Source organism: Notothenia rossii (assembly GCF_949606895.1).
Source record: "Notothenia rossii genome assembly, chromosome: 7".
Lineage (NCBI taxonomy): Eukaryota > Metazoa > Chordata > Actinopteri > Perciformes > Nototheniidae > Notothenia > Notothenia rossii.
The window spans coordinates 63,366,485-63,389,243 of NC_136905.1; the positions used below are offsets into that span (position 1 = coordinate 63,366,485).

Sequence of the window (22,759 nt, forward strand, 5' to 3'; positions counted from 1 at the left end):
GGTTCGGTATTGCACGTCGCGGGTGCGGGGCGGGAGCGGGTCTTGAAAATCAGACCCGTGCAGGACTCTGTTTTACAGTAAAATTAGAAATATTAAGATTATTTTAAAGCACCTACATTACGTGTGTGTTCAACTCTGGAATTAGATGAAGACTGAGTGGGATATCGCCGAGAAGGGATTATGATCCATGCAGATTAATTAGAATATATAATATATATTATATAAAGTTGTGCAGAAATTACCTTTCATTCAAATGTTCTCTTAGCTTCTTGCAGAGTTGAGAACTGAACACAACAACACCCCACAACAGAAAAGAGACGGTCAAAGTGCATAATGACAGCTGGGAACGTTATAGCTATTGCCTGGCCCAATATTGTCACTTTATTAGTGCATACGTATTTTGTGTAGTCTATAATGTATTACGTATAAATATGGAAAACCAAAAATAGTAAATGAGTTATATGTTACCGCAAAATTTGCCCTAGGGAGTAAAAGCACTAATTTTGTCAACAGGCATTATAACAGACGGCTAAGTGGGGGGCAATCAAAAGGACCCTAACAACATGTACCGGAAATGTTAAGTGCATGAAGTAAACATTGGAGTTAATGCTTAAATGATCTGACTTCCAGCTCTTTAAGGTACTCTTACCTACACCGCATGTTGTATCAACATTAACAATAATAGATGGATTATTTTTTAGAGTAAGCTAGTTGTTCAAAGTGTAGCAAACTGAAGTTCCGTTCTGTGGTAAGCTAACAAGCTAACGATAGCAAGCTTACGAACATACACTGACATAAAATGTAGAGTACAGACTAAAATCCCCCGAGATACTGAGTGTACTAGTTTACCACAACCAACGTGTACAACATAAGCTTGATACTAACCCTATTTTATTTTTATTTTGCCATTCATTGTGGCCTGTCTACATTATGGTGAGGGAAAAGGGGTTGGTAGTGTCATAGCTAACATTGTATGGCCCTAAGCGTTACTTTGGTTTTATCTATCTATCTAACACCCAGGAGTTGAATAAACATCTGCCTATTTTGAGCTAGAAAGTTAAAAATCTGAAAATAACAGGAAGCTGTTTCTGAATTTCATACAAACATTCCATTGACACCCGGAAATGACAGCTGAACAGATGTTGAATAATGTTATATAATGTCTTTTGACACTGTCATGTAATGTGTTTTATTGCTCTGAATGCTGTTGTTGTTTACCTGTTTTGTGTTATACTTTCTCTTCATTTAATTCTCTCCATATTTTTATTCCATTCTATTTCTATGTAAATACTGCTATATTTTACTATATTTTTTATTATATTTTTTAGTGTTATTATTATAGTTTTCTTAAAATAGTTGGCTTTTCTTTTTTTTTTTTTACTTTTATGTATGCACCATGACATCAAGTACAATTCCTCGTGCGTGTCAACCTACCTGCTAATAAACCTGTTCTGATTCTGGTTCAAGAAGAATACAAATGAAAATGACAATGTATGTGGTGTACATTAGATCATGTAATTTAAATCTCCAGTACAAATACATGCTTGTTCCTAGTAAAATGCTGTTTTTATAAATAACATTAAAGCTTTTCTTTATATTGTATCTCCACAGACTCATCACTCAGAGCGGATACAATGAACGACATCTCCCCTGAGGTGGCCCTTCACAGGATCTCCCCTGAGCTGCGGCCCTTGCTGTGCAGCGTTGTGAGGAACGGCCGCGTGGGACTGGACTCCACAAACTGTCTCCGAGTCACAGACCTCAAAACTGGGTGAGAAACACTTTTGGACCACAAGTTCCTCATGTGGAACTCAGCGGTTCCATTAGTACATGTTTCTCTGCAGTGATTTGGCCTTTGAATTATATGAGAAAGATTGGTGGAATATAGGGGACAGTCCTTTCCTTCCCTGCTACATTATACTTCCACTCAATACATTTTCATGTAACATGCAGTGTTTCCCCTATATACAAGTAGTGGCGGCGCAGCGCCGCTCCTGAAATATGCGCGCCACTGCTAGGGGGCCCCAGCCGGGTACCCAAAGAAAACTTTTTAAAATAATAATATTATTAATAATATTATATCATTTTGGATTGTTTGTTATGTGGATTTGTAGTATTTGTGTTACTGTATTTTCAATAAAGGTGTAATTTTGCTAAATCTTTAGACATTGCCACTGTATGTACTAGGCAGGGCCGATTTTTGGCATAGGCGACATAGGCGGTCGCCAGATCTGGGGGGCGCTGCGCTGGTAGCTTTGGGAGGGGACAAAAATTTTTTGACCGTTGGTGCTCATCCTAATCTTCAGCCTTGATGTAACAACATTCATAATTAAGTAAATGTAACACCCTTTTCACCCCGGTTACACTTTTCATTTGCCCTGTACGATGGGCGCTGTAAGTGATGAAAGTGGGGGATGTTGGCTTATCAGGCGCCCACAGCTCACAGCCAAAGTGCGAGCGTGGGAGCGAGAGAGCGAGCGAGGGAGAGAGAGAGAGAGGGCGCACCGGTACCGGTACTGTTATTATTAGAATCTGGTGCTAGCTGCGCTAACGGATATAAGAAGTAGATGTTTCTACAACCAGGGTGGAGGAGAGCTCTCCTGTCAGACTGAGAGGCTCAGTGAGGTAAAGGACTCTCTGAATGTTTAGATACGTTAATTTTAGTCCAAGTAATCTCAGTGGGTCTCAAACGTTTTGACCACAAATTATGTAAACACATATTTCCAAGGCACTCCTTTATAATTATTGGGATAAATAAAAACAGGTTTGAAATCATTCCAATGTATATACTATAGGAGAGTAACCAAAAAATCGTTTAAAATTGGAGGGACACAAAAATATGCATAAATAAATAAATGTTAACTGGTAAAATAAGATATAAATGAACAACAAAAATAAAATAAGTTACATTTATTTGTTATTGGCTATGGTAGGTTATTGGTTATGTTCATATACTTGTTTGATTATTAAAATGTAAACCGATCTTTTTCATATGGGCGTTTAAAGTTGTAGCCCCTAGATCAGGTCTCTAGTAATTCTGCTCAAAGTGCACCAGATTGAAGCATTTTACTTTAAAATGTTCAAAAAAATCTTCCCGGGGGCATACCCCCGGACCCCCCTAGAAGGTGTGACGTACACTTCCCAATTAAAACATGTTCATACAATTCTGAATACATTTGAAGCCATTTTGACGCATATTACCTATGTCAATAAGTTTCTGTTTTTGTAGTGTATTTGTCTTTTGTAGAGATTTTTCATTTATTCTTTATATATAAAATCTCGTCTAGGGCAGCAAATTGTCTAGAACCGGCCCTGATACTAGGCCTCAAGAGCCTGTCTTGGGCTGGCAGACACATAGAAACAAATTGGCGGGGCGCACTTCGCACACACAAAAAAAATCAACGCGCTCCGCGCTCACATTATGCTGAGCCCACGTGCCTTAGCATCACTGCTATGACTCCATCCTAGGGGAAACACTGAACATGTATATTCCAATATAAAAAACACATGATATACTTACTGTATATGATAAGATCTGGTAATACACAATACATCCACCTGTTTAAAATAATAAATAATGTTTATGTATTAAAAAAACAGGTTAATATAGTAGCCTACGTTATAATAACATAATATGGTGAAAAAAAGCCATTGTGCATAGTGAGTACTTTTAAAGACCATAGTATTTGTACTTTTCTTTAAGTCAAAAAGAACCTCTTCCACCTCTGGGTTGAATTGATCATCAACCTTTCTGATTCTCACTGTATTGTGTTCTCAGGCTAGTAGACTGAACATGTATTTGGTTGTTTCCATGTTCAGATGTATATCTCTGACCCCCGGTCCCTGCTGTGATCGCTTCAAACTTCACATCCCCTATGCTGGAGAAACGCTGAAATGTAAGTAAATGACTCATCTCCTAACAGTTGAGTGTCAGTTTGAAGAGTCAATAACATTTATTGAGTCTTATGTTGATGAGTTGTTGTAGTTTGGCAGCACTTTTTTGGAAGCAAATGAAACAAATCTATTGGGAACCTTATCATTTCACCAAGAAGCAGTCAACTAAGCTAGGGCTCAGCCAAGGCTTGAATCAGGCTTGTCTGTTCATCTGTATTTTAATGTATTCTCTGATTTGTTTTGTTGCTGATTGAACAATTCAAACAGCGACTGCAAAAGTCCATTTTGATTAAATTCATTTGTTTGTGCACTAAAATGTAAGTGCCCACATCATTTCAATTTGCAGGCTTCCCTCTTTGCTCATGTTAGTTGATTGGTCGTCTACAACAATGGGTCTGCACTAAAAAAAGAAACATTAGTGCTAAATAAATGTAATTTCAGCTGAATAATAACAACACATATTCAGGACACTTCAGGGGAACCTTTTGTTCCTTTCCTTTCCTGTAGTGTATTGTATAGGTGTATGTGCATGTTAATGGTCTGCAAAGGCTAGCATCTCAAATGTATGAAAATAAATGGGCACGTTTAAAAAACCTAATACGGGACAAAGGCTTAATGAAAACAGTGGACATAGTCTGGCAGGTATTGTGGTCGACTATTAACATATTGACAATTAAAATACCCTATACACACATTGGTAGGACTGTAACAAAATGCATGATTAACCAAACAGCACCGTGGGAATGTTTTGTAATTGAAGTTTTGAAGACCAAAAGCACCCACAGGAATTCTTTCAGTGCGAAAACAAGATGAACAGTTTTAGTGATTAAGGAGGTGTTCAATCAGTGAGAGGAGGGCAGTAAACATGCTATCGTTGATTCCACTGAACTTTTACTGGAAGGGTCTCCCCCTTCTGAATCACTCCCCACATCACAGACTTGCCTGTGTGAGCATGCATCAAGTGCAAGTGATTATAAACATGACTGTTTGTGTGGTATACAAAAAGCTCAAAAGCTTCATGAGATAACTGTCAAAGCGACTCAACAGATGCATACAACGCTTGTTAAATACCCAGTTATCAAAATGAATGCATCCATTATTTTACACATTTTCATTCAACAGAGCTCAAGGCAGGGTCTTTCACCCATATTGTCACCCAATTCCAAGATACTTGCCATACATGTTGAAGTGTTTTATTTTGAAACACCTTCAGTCACATTTTCTTTCAATGTCTATTGGTCTTATCAAGTTCATCTCAGCTTCCCAGTTGGATTGAATGTTTTTCCCAGGATCTTGTCATTGTTAACCGTTTCTTTATGTAAACAATTACATTACATTAAAGCACAATACATGTCACTTGTTAGACGCTTTTATCCAAAGCGACTTACATACTCAATACTGTGGGCAATTCCCACAGGAGCAATTTGGGGTGAAGTGTCTTGCCCAGGGACACAACGACATGCTGACTGCAGTGGGGTTTGAACCTGTGACCCCTTATTTCTTGACAGGGGGTTTTTTGCTTCAGTTTATGTACAGGTCTCATTATTTAATATAAATAAAGTTATGCCCTACTGTACAACGTTCAGTTAATGGTGCCCGGTCTGCGGTTAAGGAACTTTATGGGTTGATCATTTCAAAGAGGTTATCTGTATGAAGTCCTGTTGAGCTGTCTATAAACGTTGGTCAACATGTGGCTCTGCTTAAAGGGGAAAAACCCTCCTCTAGCAAGGGGAAGTACGCTTTGCTTATTTAGCAAATTTAGCAAAAACGATTTTGACCTATGTGGAGATGTTGTAGCTAGACGAGGAATATGTGGACATAAGGCTGAGGGATGCACATAAATCATTTTAAAATACTCCTTATACTGGGATGTAGCCATGTAATCTTCCCTATCCGTACCCTTAAAGTAATACAACCTAACATGTACAAAATATATGTGAAAGGTTACAAAAGGAGTCTTAAAACCTTTGCACCTGGCAAAACAACAACTGAGAACAGGGCACTGGCATGCGACATGTCTGCAGCTGGTGTACTAGTTGCTGTGCCTTCCTGTGCTTTAGCCTGAGGAAGAACGTTTGTTTAATCAAGGATGCAGAGCCGCAGGTTGGTGTCTGCCAGTCTATGGACCTGCGTGCAAAAGCCAAGGCACACTCTATTAATGCAGGCCCAGCCCCCTTCCACTTCACCACCGCGGCTGGTTCTGCTAAGCAACAATTCCTGGTCTTTGTTGTTGTACATTTGACTCCCTCCTGACCTGAATAAAATGCCTGGCTGAAACAGAAGTAAGACTTTAAGAAGGCACATTCTGCAGTGACTAAACTGCACTTTTCATGGCTGTCTGAACAAAGCAATATGTAACCTGTAAAGGTTGTACTTCCATGACCCCCATTTCCCTCTGGAACCGTGCCAGTACATCTCTGACTGGCTGCCAGTAGTTGGTAACGGATCTACAGCACATCCTCTCGTCTCCTTGTTTGACTCTTCTCCGCTGGAAAAAAAACATTTCCATACGTCTAAGTTCGCCTCTTCTTGCGGCCTCAGGAACGGCAAAGAAAAGCAGAACAGGACAGTCTTGCAGCACACAAATAGAATTGTGTAACATTATATCAGAACATTGTGAACCAGCACAAGCAATGAGTTATGCGATGATTGCGATCACATTATAACAGTATTGTCCCTGCCTCAGCGGCAGCCATTTCCTGTCTGTTTTTCCTTAAAGGGGTTTCTTTTATTTTAGTATTTTGGCACTTGTTTGTTTCAAATGTGGATACCTAAATTAAAACCAAACGTACTACTACGTAATGTGTGCTTTATTAAAACTACAAATGCAATGATTTACACAAAACACTTGTTTGGAAGGCTCCAATGAAAGCACAAAGTGTGTTCATTACAGTGCATTTGTAAATAAGGGTTTGAAAAGGGGTTCTTACTTGCTTATTGTCTAAAAGCTTATTCAAAGAAAGTGTTTGTCAAAAAGCAGACACACCCCAAGAAAATAGATGATGAGGAACCTTTTAAATTCTAAGCGCTGGACATTGTTCAACATAGTAACACTAAAGTTAGTGGGTTACCCTAAAGACAATATACACTATATGGAACTCAATCATCTCCATATCATTAAATACAATATGGCAGACCCCCAGAAGATAAGAGGGTTAAAGGTAAGTCTTTACAAAAGACTATTTTAAGAGCCCCATTGGTGGGTTCTAGATACAACTCAAAGAATATAAAAATGTTCTTTGTAGAACCCAATGGATGGGTTCAATGGTACTTGACCACTTAGAATGTGGATATCTCATTTATTAATTTACCGAAACAATTTCCCAACTTCGGATAAATAAAGTATTTGTCAATCTAGATATGATCCAGATAAAACCCCCACAGATGTTTCCAGGCCATAGCCTCTTTCTACAAGGTTTATGTAATGTAATGGGTTTTCCAATGGGCCCAGGCTGAAGAACCCTATAATGTATGTTCTAGAAATCAGGGCAGAATCACATTTAGGTTCATACAACATCAAACCGCTCCCACTGCAGTTTTTCTTTTCTAGCAATGGGATCAAATGAATCTCCATTTCCTAAAACTACACAGAGTAACGTGGATTGCCAACTTTTTAATTAATGAATGACACTGTTTTATTGTTGTTGAAAGAAAATGGCATTTTTGGGCTGGGTAAGACACCCAGTTAATCGTTAAGATCACTTAAAACATTCTGGTCATTTCATAGTACACAATATTAATGAATATTGTCCATGTTATTAGTCCATAAGGTAATCTAATGTTCTTTTCTTTTCCCAGGGGACATTATATTCAATGCACAGTTTCCAGAATTGCCTCCAGATTTTATTTTCGGAGAAGATGCTGAGTTTCTTCCGGAGCCTTCAGAACTGCCAGTGAGTATCTCCACTCATGAGAATCCATTTTTGTGAACTAAAATATGTACATGTATTGCATGTGGTTTATTTTACAGTGAGTATATGCTTTATTTTATTACCCTGTTGCACAAGAAAACAACCTCATAACATGGTTTGTTTTTGTTCTATTTGTCCACTTTGCTAAAGCCAGATCTTTTTCAATGTTTCTTTTTTGACCACATTGCGTGGTTCTCCTATGCGCTCCTAAATGTCAGACAGATGTGTCAAATTGCAGATCAGGATTTCAGCAGTGGCGCATACACCCTTTAATAGCAAACTAGCCACCATGGGTGTGCACTGTTAAATGGAAATGTTGCAATAGCTGAAAGTTGTATTTCATTATGCCATGCCATAAACTCTGTTTTGACTTACTGGTTATCTGCAAATCTGATTATCTCTGTCAAGTCGTGATTCAATAGCAAGCTAGCCCAAACAGGATAAAGGGGCTGTATTAGTTTGCTTAGAACATGTTTGTCAAGCTACCTTGTAATAAAGCCTATAGATTACCCAGCACTTGGATGATTGGTATTAATAACAGATCATTAAAAAGATAAGGAGGTTCATGATAGCTAGACTTCCAGGAAATGTACCTCTTGTTGTTTTTAATGTTTCAAGTGTTGACGTAAATGTTGACTTCAACCAGATAAAAGTATGAGATAATGGTATCTTGACTAATTGCACGTCTAGATTCAGAACTGGTTTTCAAGGACTGATTGCATCAGTGCTGGCTAGGTGTGGTTTTAATGTTTGTTTAGTATTACAATCTGCAGCAAAACAAAAAAGCGGTTATTACATCACTAAATGTTCCAGACAACCTGTATTTATGCATTAACCACAATTCATTATCCGTCCATAAATAATTATTTTAAATGTTCAGATCTAGCCATTTCTTTTTCAAAGTAAGATATGTCTTGTTAATATATTCTCACATTGTTCAGAGGTACTCTGGTTTAGGTCTTAGGTCTGTAGCCAACAAGTAACATCAACAAACCAGAAAGGTGTAAAACAACTTTGCAAGTAACTCAAAATGTTAGTACCAGAACAAAAACTCTAATCTTTTTTGTATGCCCTTCCCTGTCAGGCGTTGTGGTTCCTCTCAAGACTTATACTCCATTTTGAAGCAAATATGGCTACAACAAAAAAAGCTTTTAACTACAGTATCAGAAGGTACCTTATGCATACAACCTTATCTTTGAATCTTTCTGCAATGTCTGCAAATAGCAACTAATGTAGGGACATATTGGTTTTGGCAAGTATAATATTGCTCAGATATGATTAAGGTTAAACAACCAAAACACTTAGTTAAGGTAAGGGGAAATTGTAGTCAGGGTTAATAAACAGGCAAAAGCTCATTCTAACTCTGTGGCTGAATAGAATTTCAATGCCTTGCATGAAATTCAAGACATTTTTTCATAACTCTGGACACCATCCGAACTAGATTCACCGGAGGTTCACTTTTACCCATGTATCACCCAACAGGAGAGTGTCCCACTTACTGGAAATGCTCTGTTTGGTTTAGGTGCATGAGTTGAGAAATGAAGTGCTTCATTAATGAGTAAAATCGTCCAAGTCCAAGTTTGCCCCTGCTGACAGAAGTTCCCGAATTTTGTTGTCTCTCCATTGAAACATTTCCGTTGGCGTCTTTGCTTAAATTACCTTTCTTCTTCTTTGGATATTAGCTTTCTCCAATGCCCACTCACTTACCTTGAATTCAGAGAATTAGTGGATCTATTCAAACAAGTGTGAATTCGGACATTACACAGACTTGGTTCTAGAAAGCTAGCAGGGTAAAGTACGTTGGATGTCAGAGTCCCAACCCATTTGGAAATGTATGTTCTCGCATACAGTTGCTCCGGGTAATAATTGAATTGAATTTTGCAAATGTCCATCCACAACAATGACCTCCACACCCTTACTTTTGCTTCATAGGACTTCCTGTATTGGTACTAGACGTTGGTGTAAATCTTGGGATGCAGAGTCTTGCAATGTTGACCTAATTCCTTTGGAAACTAAACCTTTCATGTTGCACTAGTTCTAAATATATTAAATAAATGACCTTGTGCATTGTTGACAGGTAATTCTCTGCCATGTCAACTGGAAGAAACAAAGGGAGATCTGCAGTGTACTTCCTTGTTGTTGAGTTGCTGCCATGCCCTTATCCAGTGCTATTTTTGAGATATCCTAGCACAGAGAAGATAAATTCCCCTGCTTGTGTCAGAGTCTGGGAGCAGAGCGGGTAGTATTGCTCACCGTCTCACAATTCCAGCTGTGCACATAAGGGGAAGTACCTCTGCTGAGCCAGTGCTTGGCAGCCGTTCGCATGTTTATTTTCCTCACTTATTTTCTCGCTGTGTTTTGCTTTCCTAATCCTCCTTTATCTAACTCTCAGCCTGAGATCCTCCTCTTCTACTTACTCCTTTTTCGAGAATATTTTCAGTAAGTACAACCCCCTCTTAGTCTTTAAAACGCTAAATTCCAAGCAACTCCATGAAATTTCCACCACTATCCCCTGGGAAATATTAAACATCAGTACTGGCAGTGTGAATACGGAGGAATCATTTTATAAGAAACAGACGAGGTGTCGTTTTGGTAGATCACAACACATACTTCAAGAAACATCTCATGTACTTATTAAAATAAACTGGTACTTGTTATTGAGAAGTAAAAGTACTGTTTGCTCTTGAGATACCGTAACTGTCCAAATCCATGTGCAGTAAACTTCACTTTTGGCCCTCACAAGAATGTGTTTCTAGCCGTTGTCGTCCAGTGGGGGTAAACATGAAGCTAATTTGAGGTTCTCTGGCAGTGGTTGGTCAAATTCTTGATGTCTCAGCAACACATCGCTCTTGTTTACAGCCGGCCAAGGGTATCATTAGCTTCTCTGTTTAGCCTAGTGTTTTTCTCTGCTGTCACCACTCTTTGAGAAGGTTTGTTATCCAAGCTTCTGTTTAGAAGAGAAATGTTTAAAAAAACAACAACACTAAAACATGATACATCCAAGAGGCACCATGCATGGTACGGTGTCCATATTGGAAATCTTGAAGCGTAACCTGTCCCAATCAACAAACCTTCCTGTGCCCGATTGTCCTGCATACAATCTAGTACAGAATCAACCCTGTTTGCAGATTCTTATAATAAGAGTTTTATATCTGCATAAACTCTTCAGAACATCTTAATATTATTGTCAGCCATATAAACACACACGCCGATAATTAGGTACCTTCTAAGCGTGATTGAAATAGCATATTTTATTATTACGCATTTACTTTTTTTCCCCCATATAGTTGAAACAGCTTTACCTCTATTTTTCACATTATTTTATGTATATTGTAAAATGGTCAGATAGAGCTAAATATATGTTTTTAAGTTCTGTATAATACGTTTGTATGGATAGCTAACTCGTGCTGTTTACAAGTTTTGCTTTAGCTGCCTTTTCATGTTATTTTCCCACCTTGTAACTAGTTAGCTTAGGCTACCATATTGTAACAATTTGTAAGAATTAAGTAAATTATATTTTACATATATTATACATTTTCTATAAGCTTCCTTATCAAGGACTCCAGCAGCCTAATCGGTTGGTCTGGTCAAATATGACATTATCTAACAGTAGCTCAGCATTTAAAGTGAAGACAGAGAGCTGTCAAGATTCTCAGTTTAGATCATATCTGTTATCTTCAGCTTAAATGGCCACATGTGTCTGCCAAGCATGGTTGGCATAATATTCTGAATGTAATGTGAATAATATTTAATTTTTCTGGTTTAATATAATTTTTCAGTAGCACAATAAATTCAGATTTGTTTTTCTTTTATCTTTACATAAGTCGAATAAGAAAAAATCCAAACATTTCCCAAAAGAAAACATGAAACTTATATGTCTAAAATATTGTGTCAAATATGGATTCTCATAACATGGTAATTTTTATTTGTAGCCCTTACTGGGTGTACAGCTCAGACGTATTGTATCTGTTTCAGTAGGGTGAAGTAATTGGCCTTTACTAGATGTATAGTGGGCTTTATTGAGTCAATACCGCTGAACTTATTCTCTCAAACAAAACAGCAACATTAATGAAAAATCTTCAAAACCTTAGTAATTACAAAGAAAAGTTCTTTCAACGTTGAAACCACAATGCAGGAAGGAGGAAACAGACTTAATTACCACAGAGGACTAAACCTTTTATAGCAGTTCTATGAGCAAAGTCAAAATGTATTGGGGTTCCCCGTTGCATTGTTGCTAGGGTGCAAGCGTCAACGGCAAGTGTAAAATAGGCTAAATAGCATCCAGATCACAGCTAATTGGCCACCATGGCAGATCCAAAGACTTGCTTTGAACTGGTCACTCATGTTAACTTGCACTAGCTCCATGAATCTATATAGCCTGCGGAGAGTCATGTGCCGGGCTAATGGGTTTATTCAGGGTAGACAGGGAGCCATTGTTCACTTTAACATGGAAATAAATCTTAAAGTGATTAGCGATTGCCTTCCTACGTGTAATCATGACTTAACCACTCTGACACTTTTATAGCTGTCGACCTGAAGATTTAATTGATTCCAGTCGGTAGTTATAAGGCAACTTGTGACAGATTCCTTAATTGCGGAGAACATATAAAAAAGTTATAAATAGTACAGAACAGGCAAAGTGGATTTTACCATGGGAACTGAACTAAAGTTGGTTGAAAGGCCCAGTATAGTCTTATTGAAGGAAAGCATGTTTACACTACATTTGTTCCACTCAGTAAATAAGGACACATCGCCAAAGCTATTGGAAAATCATATAAATGTATGCAACCATTCATCACCAATTTCTTATTGAAACCGTGACAGAATAACAATTTCCAGATGCTTATCAGGGACAACACCCTATTCCAGTCAGTCCTGCAGCCTAGTGATCATTTAACGTAAGCCTAGCAGAGAGGAGTTGACCCAACTTAGTGACAGGAATACAAAAGAGCAACTACCCACGAGTTGCTTGGAAAAATGAGCAGAGAGGAGGAAATGACAGAGGCAGGAAAGGAGGGAGGAGAGCAATATTACTTAAATCCCTTACGTAGAAGATGTGTCGTTGCATAACGTGGTTATTTCTTTCTTCCCTTATTCAGTGGATGATGAGGATTTTGTTTCCTTTAGGAGTTATGCTTGTATTGACATTTTGTAATTGTGGTGTGGTAGTAAAATGTTTACCATCCAATGTTCCCAGTTTTTTGTAGACACTGTACACATCACATATGATCAGTTAAAGAAGCCCTATGTTTTGGGGGGTATTTCCTTTCCTGTAGTGTGTTATTTAGGTTTTGTGCAAGTACATGGTCTGCAAAGGCTAAAATTGTTAGTTACATAGTGACATCACTATGTAACACTCACTCAGGGCTATATTTAATTAGCTAGCCCTCCAACACATTGTATGTGATATATGATGCTAAGTGGTGGGACATATCTGAGCGGTTGAACAATCTCAACAGAGCTAGCCAGCTAACCAATCAGAGCAGACTGGGCTCTGGTTTCAGACAGAGGGTGAAAAGAGGTGCTGCAGCACAGGCAGTATAAGGAAAATAAAGAGCTTTCTGAACATTAAAGCAGGGAGACATGTCAAAGTAGAGGAGAAAAATACAAATAAGAACCTGAAAATGAGCACCATTAGGCCCATTTTAATTAAACGGTATAACCAATGTGTTAGTTAAACTATATAAATAGCCAAGAAAGGACCATGATAGGTGTTTTTTTCAATCCAGTAAATATAATGCATGTGCAATGAATCCATTGAACAAATCTACATTATCTATATTTATATTTTACTGTATCACATGCAAGGCATTTAAAGTGAACCTCTAGCTGTCTTCGAACAGACTTGTCACATGTGGAGTAACCGCACTGTGTAATATTTAACAGTACATTTACTTGTAATGCCTCATTTATACAGTGGCTTGCGCCCAAAGAACAAGAAATACACTCTTTATCTTCTAGCATGAGATAGGAGTAAGTATGCAGCACATACGAACAGTTCTCTCCAATTGCACCTTACTTTTTACTCACCTAATACTACTATTTGTCAGGCCCCTCTGTCCCCTGCTTTGTCTGTAATGTATCATTTGTCTGGTCTACACTTGTCCACTGATGCTTACAGGCATTAAACATTTTTGGGAGTTCCCCAGTGATTTGCATCTTTCTGAGTCTGTCTGTATGCGTCCAAGAACAGGCGTTACCCAGCACTGATGGCCTCTGTAGATACAACATCAACATGTTTCCACTTATTGCCCTTTGGTGCAGAGGCCAACTCTATCTAGCAACGCTGCACTGTATATTCTAGAAACCAATGGTCTCTATTTCATAGTGTAAATTTGTTGGTGTTTGGTGCTGTTCCCCCATCCGAGCAGCAATTCATTACCTCAATTTGTTTAATTAACTGAGCAATTTATAGATTTGAACAAGGAACACTCATTTTGAATTGTGTGGGACATAGTTACTGCTGGTGGGTTCAGCCTACGGATACAGTGGGGCAAAAAAGTATTTATTCAGCCACCAATTGTGCAAGTTCTCCCACTTAAAAAGATGAGAGAGGCCTGTAATTTTCATCCTAGGTATACCTCAACTATGAGAGACAAAATGAGAAAAAAAAATCCAGAAATCACATTGTCTGATTTTTAAAGACTTTATTTGCAAATTATGGTGGAAAATAAGTATTTGGTCAATAACAAAAGTTCATCTCAATACTTTGTTATATACACTTTGTTGGCAATTACAGAGGTCAAACGTTTTCTGTAAGTTTTCACAAGGTTTTCACACACTGTTGCTGGTATTTTGGCCCATTCCTCCATGCAGATCTCCTCTAGAGCAGTGATGTTTTGGGGCTGTCGCTGGGCAACACGGACTTTCAACTCCCTCCAAAGATTTTCTATGGGGTTGAGATCTGGAGACTGGCTAGGCCACTCCAGGACCTTGAAATGCTTCTTACGAAGCCACTCCTTCGTTGCCCGGGCAGTGTGTTCGGGATCATTGTCATGCTGGAAGACCCAGCCACGTTTCATCTTCAATGCCCTTGCTGATGGAAGAAGTTTGTCACTCAAAATCCCACGATACATGGCCCCATTCATTCTTTCCTTTACACGGATCAGTCGTCCTGGTCCCTTTGCAGAAAAACAGCCCCAAAGCATGATGTTTCCACCCCCATGTTTCACAGTAGGTATGGTGTTCTTTGGATGCAACTCAGCATTCTTTCTCCTCCACACACGTCTGGTTGAGTTATTACCAAAAAGTTATATTTTGGTTTCATCTGACCATATGACATTCTCCCAATCCTCTTCTGGATCATCTAAATGCTCTCTAGCAAACTTCAGACGGGCCTCGACATGTACTGGCTTAAGCAGGGGGACGCGTCTGTCCCCTGCAGGATTTGAGTCCCTGGCGGCGTAGTATGTTACTGATGGTAGCCTTTGTTACTTTGGTCCCAGCTCTCTGCAGGTCATTGACTAGGTCCCCCCGTGTGGTTCTGGGATTTTTGCTCACCGTTCTTGTGATCATTTTGACCCCACGGGGTGAGATCTTGCGTGGAGCCCCAGATCGAGGGAGATTATCAGTGGTCTTGTATGTCTTCCATTTTCTAATAATTGCTCCCAGAGTTGATTTCTTCACACCAAGCTGCTTACCTATTGCAGATTCAGTCTTCCCAGCCTGGTGCAGGTCTACAATTTTGTTTCCGGTGTCCTTTGACAGCTCTTTGGTCTTGGCCATAGTGGAGTTTGGAGTGTGACTGTTTGAGGTTGTGGACAGGTGTCTTTAAACTGATAACGAGTTCAAACAGGTGCCATTAATACAGTTAACAAGTGGAGGACAGAGGAGGCTCTTAAAGAAGAAGTTACCAGTCTGTGAGAGCCAGAAATCTTGTTTGTAGGTGACCAAATACTTATTTTCCACCATAATTTGCAAATAAATTCTTTAAAAATCAGACAATATGATTTTCTGGATTTCTTTTTTTCTTATTTTGTCTCTCATAGTTGAGGCATACCTAGGATGAAAAATACAGGCCTCTCTCATCTTTTTAAGTGGGAGAACTTGCACAATTGGTGGCTGACTAAATACTTTTTTTCCCCACTGTATACCTATTTTATAATATGTCAACTTCACCAGGCTTGTCAAGTGATGATAGATGTTTCTATTTATGTTTTAAATTACACTCCAGGTTCTTCTAAACCTTCTAACATACTGTTTGAGTCGGAGTGACCTGCTTTGACATTTTATTGCTGTTCAAATCCTGAATTTCCTTCTATTTTTAACCTGAAATTGTGTGTTATTTCTTTTAGTGACCCAAAATGGACAAAAAAATCCCACTTTTGTAGATAATAATGATACAGTTAGAGCTTAGCACTTTTCATTCACAGGATGCAGCTCAAAGTGCTTTAGCGAAATGGCAAACAAGAAAAAGGAAACAAGAAATTAAATTCAAGGTAAATGTTCAAATCTATCAGCAAACATGCAGCAGATGTACATGATAAATAAGATGCCAAGGAATACAATGGGATAAAATAGTCAAGAGAATAATTACATTAAAATAATTAATTATAAGTATCAACAAGAAGAATTGAAAGGCCAAATTAAAGCGGAATGTTGTTAATTAAAAGCTCATCTAAAATCTATCAATGAAAAGACCAAAATCCACAATGACTTGAAGCCACTGAAAGGTCCAAAACCAATTAAAACTGGTGCCTTGCTCAAGGGCACCACGGCAGGGCAGGACGTGAACTGGGACCTCTCCAAGTAGCAGTCCACACTCCTTATTTTAGGTCTGGTCGGGGACTTGAACCGGCGACCCTACGGCTCCCAGTCCAAGCCCCTACTGACTGAACCACTGCCAGTCCAAGACTCCTCGGAGAAGTTATGGCTTCAGACAATGAGACATTGTTTATAATTGAGATATCGGGACAACTCCCACTACTCCAACTAGGAAAAGGAAACATTCCCGACTTCACGTTACCCCCTGGCATTCCTGAATGCCAAGTATTGGTGAGCACTTCCTATCTGCTGCTCCGGCTCGTCCCCTGTTAATGTTGCAACAATGGACCTCCGACTGCCCATAAAGCAGGATTATGTCAACCTGGGCATAGTGTACCAACTGTTGCTCCTGCTTCCTTCCTGCTACAGGGAATAATGCATTCCAACTTTTATTGGAGTGTATTATTGGCAAGGTTTTGTGACAGGTCTGGGAATGCTTTTAGTATGCCGGCTATTTGTTTGCTACCAAGGATATCTGGTGCAAAGCAGTTTGGCAATTCTTAAACACCAGCTGATGGATGGGAAGAAACAAGAGACATAAGAGCCAAGGGAGAGTATAGGATCATTCCTAACATTGGATTGATAATGGGCTATAATAACAGTCATCAAAAGTAGTCAGAAAAGTGCTTTTTCTATCAACAAGTTGTAGTGTTTTGGACACAACAGCACAAATCACGGTTAAAAAAAAACATTGGGCTGAGAATGCCAAGTGTCTTAAACACATGACAAGAGCAATTTAGCATGATCTTAGACTTGGCACTCTCCGGGGGCGAAACAGGGTGTGAGCCCACACTTGAATTAGAGACTAACAGAGATTAATTTAATACTTGGGAGTTTTTTTCTTTAATGCCTAACACTTTCAAGTCTACAGCGATTTATTGGATCAGGTTGCCAGCATCTATAAAAATCACATTTGGCCTATATAATTATCTTGCATTTTCAGATGCCAGTCCCTCTCTCATTGGCCTAAGATAAATATTGGATGGGAGATGGTACAGACGGATGGCACAGGAAGACATAATTCTGTCAACTTGGGTCTATTCAGTGTGAAGATGCCCAAATTAGGTGTACAATTTGTTCTTAAAGGAAAACACTGTTTTTGTTGAGTTCTTCCCTTATCCGCAGCATACTCACAATACTTCAGGCTCACCTAAATTGTAGCGTAAAGGAATCACTGCTTTATGACAAATGTCTATTAGTGTCTATAGAGAACCGCAGTGACGCGTCCAAAAACCCGGAAGTAAGTTAGCATTTTTAGCACTTCCGGTTCTTTCGTCAAAAAGCAATGCATTTTTTCCATAGGGTTTTGGAAAATAGCTCGAAATAAGGTCTGTGGTTGACACAAATTTAAGAGATGAATCACGTTTTGTTCTACGACATTAAAGAGCAACTTGCAGGTTTTTTTTTTTACTACATTTATGCTTAACCTTGCCTGAAAATTACAATTAAAAATGTTAATGCAGGATTTGATATGTTTTACAAGACATAAGGGCAGGAAAATGAGCCTTTTTGAGCTCTGCTACTAAAAACTGCTTTTTTTTAACGTCATACATCAAACGCGTCATATTACGTCACATGGGGGAGTTAACTTTCTCGGACTCGTTCTCTGCCCAATCTGCGGTAGTAGTTTGTAGTTGGTTTGAGCGGTTGTGATTTAGTGAGCTGGTATTTTTTCGGTAATTTTACATTGCATTTCACCATTTGTAATCATGGTGAGCTTGTGTTTGTGCAGGTTGCACAAACACAAGCCTGTCAGGACATCGAGTCCACAGTTTCCCTCAAGGGAAAAGGACCGGAGCTAGCGTTCGTTCCTGGGTGCGTTGTGCATCCACCTCCCTGCAGCACATACTCAGTCTCCACAGCTTTATCAAGAAACCGTATTACATCTCTCCCCCCCCCCCCTTCGCTGCTCTCTCTCCCCTCCGGTACACGGCACCGTAAGACTGCTTCAGCCGTCTCCTTTGTGTTTGTTTGTTTCCCCCTGTCTGTGTTGTCTGTGTGTGCGTGGTGGCTGTCACTCCTGGCTCCCGGCTCAACCTCAACTCACCTGCTGCAACCCTCCCCAACTACACACCTGCTTTCCATCAAGCCATTTACAACGGCATATCAACGGAGGCTCCACAACCTTTCTCCGCCAGATCGTCAAGTATCAGCCGTATCTCGCGTCTCCCCTCTGGTCAGCACCGTAGTGTGGAGTTGCATTAGGTAACGCGAGATACGGCTGATACTTGTGCATTCGTTTCTGTTATCAGTATCAACAGTCCTGCCAGTAACGTTACTATATTATCAATACTACTTTAGTTAGAGCCTGATATATGATTGCTAACTTTACAATGTTGTGATGTGACTGACGTTAGCTAACATGCTAACGCCGGTCACTCACCAAGACAGCTGCTCTGTTCTCCACTGGTTCTCCACACACCAAAGCTCCATTTCTCTCCGATGGCCGTTATTTTTTCTAATCCTTGGCTGCTCCTGGTCTCTTGGACGCCTAGCAGGCTCATAATTATAATCATATGCATTCGAATATATATTTTCAACCTCTTCTGTGTCAAAACTAGCATTGTGATCCATGTTTATTCATACGTTAGACCGGCCGCTCTCCCCCTTGTTTCCCCCATGTTACGTCACACGCGGGAGGTCAAGTGCGGAGGCTTTTTTATGCGGAAGTGAAAATGTCTTACTAAAACGACGCAGGATGTCACTGTAGTGTGTATTTCTGTATATTTTTGGGAAAATCTAGTGTATTCATCATTTTCCTACACATTTATTCACTGGTGTCTCTAACCTGCAAGTTGCTCTTTAAATACATCAGCAGTGACCCCACTGGTGATTTTTGAAGAGTTTACGTGTCTGAAAAACGATGGTTGTTACCGAGTGGCTGAATAGGACTACAGAAATTGTCGAGGCCGTTGTACGTCATTACGCCTAACACGTAAACACTCCCGCTAAGTTTGTTTTCCCCTGTGTTCTGCTTGAAAGCAAGTACATGCCTATCTTTAGTATCTGTATATCTATATCTGACCATTATAATCTGTATTTTTGAAATTGTCGTTTTTAACACCGTAGTTTTACAAATTATAGAATAATTAATTACCAGTGTTTTCCAATTTTACTCGGCAGTTTTTTTCGTTAGCTAACGTTAGCTAAAGCTAGCGCTACTAGTTAGCTACGCAATGGTTTGTTGCTTTGCTCCGGGTTGCAGCCACAGGTCTTCGCATGAAACGTGCTTGTTCTATCGTTTCCCGGCCAATGTTTTCCAAAGGAGAGTCTGGATTCGTGCCATGAGGTAAGCTGACGCTACATTTTTGTCCATGTCACGGTGAAATGTAAATGATGGGTAGTGACTGTATCGCCGTTTTAGAGATGGTGCTGCTGAAAAGACCGCAACATAAGTAAAAATAATGAATACATCCTATTAAAACCTGTGTGGCTTATATGATAAGTCTTATTAGTACAAGCAGCACAACGTTTCACCATGTAACTAAAGATTGTAGTCAGGGAAATCAGTTTGACATATTGAACTAATAACAAATCACCTCTGGCTGGCAGAGAACTCTCTGCTCCATAGCTTCTCTTGGATGTAAAATCACATGTACATTTTACATTTATATTCAATTTAATATCCCATCCCTCACATACTTTTGTATATATAATAACTTATATTTTGTTTTTCTTGTTATGCTGCTGCAACACAAACATTTCCCAAATTGGGATCAATACAGTAATATCTTATCTTAATTAATTAAGAAATATAACTATTATAATTAGTGTAGCAGCTGACACCTATTTTCAATATGGATTAATCTACCATTTATTTCTTTAGTTCAATTTTGATCTATAAAAATGTCAAAATAGTGAAAATGTTCACGAGACTTATCAAAGTGCAAGGTTATATCTTTAGATGTTTTGTTTTAGCCTATGTACTGTATGTCTTAATGCTCTTATATGTGACGGGGTGACTTCCATGAAACTAATATTTTATATCTTCCCAACAGACGAGCTGACAGGAAACCTAACACTCTAACAACCACAACATTGCAAAGGCGAGTAAATGTAAATTAAAAACGATTCACAATTTTTTAATTTCTTCTTCTTTCTTGCAGTGAGGTGAAGCTGACCTTGCACTTGGTGCCAGTAAGGATGTTCCTCACGCAGGCTGAATGTTTCTCCTTCCTTACTGAAACAGAAGCCCTTGATTTGCAATGCTTCACTAATTGTCATTTCCCTGGCTCTGTAAGGGACACTTTACCTCCAGTACAGCGGAAGACCCTACCAGACCATCTGGAGATGCCTCCAACAATCCTGATTGGGAGAGCCACAAATCTGACTCATGGACCTGCATCTGGGTTGCAGTGGTGAATGCCCTGACGCCCTCACATTCATTCATAGTCCCCCACTGTACAGACAAAATACCATCAAGGGCCTGTTGTTGCCCTAGCACCCTAGCAATAAAGGAAGCAGTCACACGCTTTGACCTCAGGACAGCTCCAAAGTTGCTGGCAGTCAACCTTCCTTTCCTGTACAAATGCCAGTTTGGGTTGGTTCGCTGACCAGTGGTAGCCACCTGAATTGCCCTCTGTTGCTCTTCAGACAATGCCATGCTTGCCACAATTGCCTCAGGTCCCTGATGCCCAACAGATTTGATAATTTCAGGAACAGTAAGTGTTTCCAAGCTGTAGTGTTCCTCTTCTGGCTCGGGTAAGAGAAGCCAAGAAATTCTTGAGAACCTGCCCCTGAGTCTGTCCCTCAGCCAGTCACGATCTTCAGAGGTGGGCTCTCTGGTCAGCGGGTTGAATGAGTTATTGGTTGGAGGAAATAGCTCCTCCACCGAATGCATACGTTTAGCTGCCTTTGGCTTCTTCCACTGACAGGGGTTGTCAGTGCAGCTGAAATTGTGGATGGCAAAGATGGCTCATGCAGCCGCATGACTGCATTTCCATTCTCCACATGGGCATTCACATTTTGTCGGGAGAATTCCCTCTTCTCCTGTAGATACCTGTGGTTGTGGGATTGTTTTATTATTTAAAATATATTTACATTTGTAATGCCTTCCCAATTATCCCTTTAATTGTTTATAGCCTACTGTATGTTTATTTCATGGATATTTCTGTGTTTTCTGGTGTGTAATATTTGTAATCTTGGGGCCTCTTCTCTTTAACGTCTACATGCTACCACTGGCTCAGATAATGAAGAACAACTAAATAAGTTACCATATCTATGCGGATGACACACACATTTACGTAACCATTTTACCAGGAGACTATGCTCCAATTCAAACACTGAGTAAGTGCATTGAACAAATCAATGAACGGATGTGTCAGAACTTTCTCCAATTAAACAAAGATAAAACTGAGATAATGGTTTTTGGAGCCAAGGCAGGATGTTTAAAAGTTAGCGCTGAGCTTCAGTCTGCAATGTTCAAAACAACAGATAAAGCCAGAAATCTAGGTGTAGTCATGGACTCTGACCTGAGTTTCAACAGTCACATTAAAACAGTTATTAAATCAGCCTACTATCACCTAAAGAACATATCTAGGATTAAAAGACTAATGTCACAGCAGGATTTGGAAAAACTTGTCCATGCTTTTATCTTCAGTAGACTGGACTACTGCAATGGTGTCTTCACAGGTCTCACTAAAAAATCTATTAGAAAGCTTCCGCTGATTCAGAACGCCGCTGCTCGAGTCCTCACTAACACTAAGAAAGTGGATCACATCACTCCTGTTCTGAAGTCTTTACACTGGCTTCCTGTGTGTCAAAGAATATATTTCAAAATACTGCTGCTAGTTTATAAAGCACTGAATGGTTTAGGCCCAAGATACATTTCTGACCTCCTGCTAAATGATGAACCATCCAGATCTCTCAGGTCTTCAGGGACTGGTCAGCTTTCTGTCCCCAGAGTCAGAACTAAACATGGTAAAGCAGCGTTTAGTTATTATGCTCCAATTATCTGGAACAAACTTCCAGAAACCTGCAGGTCCGCTGCAACTCTTACTACTTTTAAATCCAGGCTGAAGACTTTTCTTTTTGTCACTGCTTTTAATTGAACTATTCATATCTTAGACTGCACTGTAACTTTTATCCATGTATTTTTTCTTTTAATGTTTCTTTTATTAGCTTTTCTTTTTAATGACAGATTTTAAATGCCATTTTCTTAATGTCTTTCATTTTTTGTAAAGCACTTTGAA

At 39.4% G+C, this 22,759-nt stretch overlaps 2 protein-coding genes across 4 annotated transcripts in view; one reads left to right on the forward strand and one right to left on the reverse strand.

The window, feature by feature from the left end:
* The window catches only part of rbks (ribokinase), a 49,669-nt gene extending 49,332 nt beyond the window's left edge, over window positions 1-337 (reverse strand). The window contains exon 1 of one of the 2 annotated variants that reach the window (XM_079640313.1): window positions 243-337. The gene's annotated coding sequence lies outside the window, so the exon portion shown is untranslated. The remainder of the gene's footprint in view (window positions 1-242) is intronic. The other variant, XM_079640314.1, reaches the window with a different exon arrangement.
* Window positions 338-516: 179 nt separating this feature from the next.
* The window catches only part of babam2 (BRISC and BRCA1 A complex member 2), a 97,177-nt gene continuing 74,934 nt past the window's right edge, over window positions 517-22,759 (forward strand). Inside the window, exons 1-4 of one of the 2 annotated variants that reach the window (XM_079640311.1) lie at window positions 517-639; window positions 1,612-1,771; window positions 3,820-3,896; window positions 7,693-7,787. In XM_079640311.1, the coding sequence (XP_079496437.1) occupies window positions 1,635-1,771; window positions 3,820-3,896; window positions 7,693-7,787 (309 nt within the window). In that variant the 5' untranslated portion in view covers window positions 517-639; window positions 1,612-1,634. Of the gene's footprint in view, window positions 749-1,611; window positions 1,772-3,819; window positions 3,897-7,692; window positions 7,788-22,759 lie in introns of both variants that reach the window. The other variant, XM_079640312.1, reaches the window with a different exon arrangement.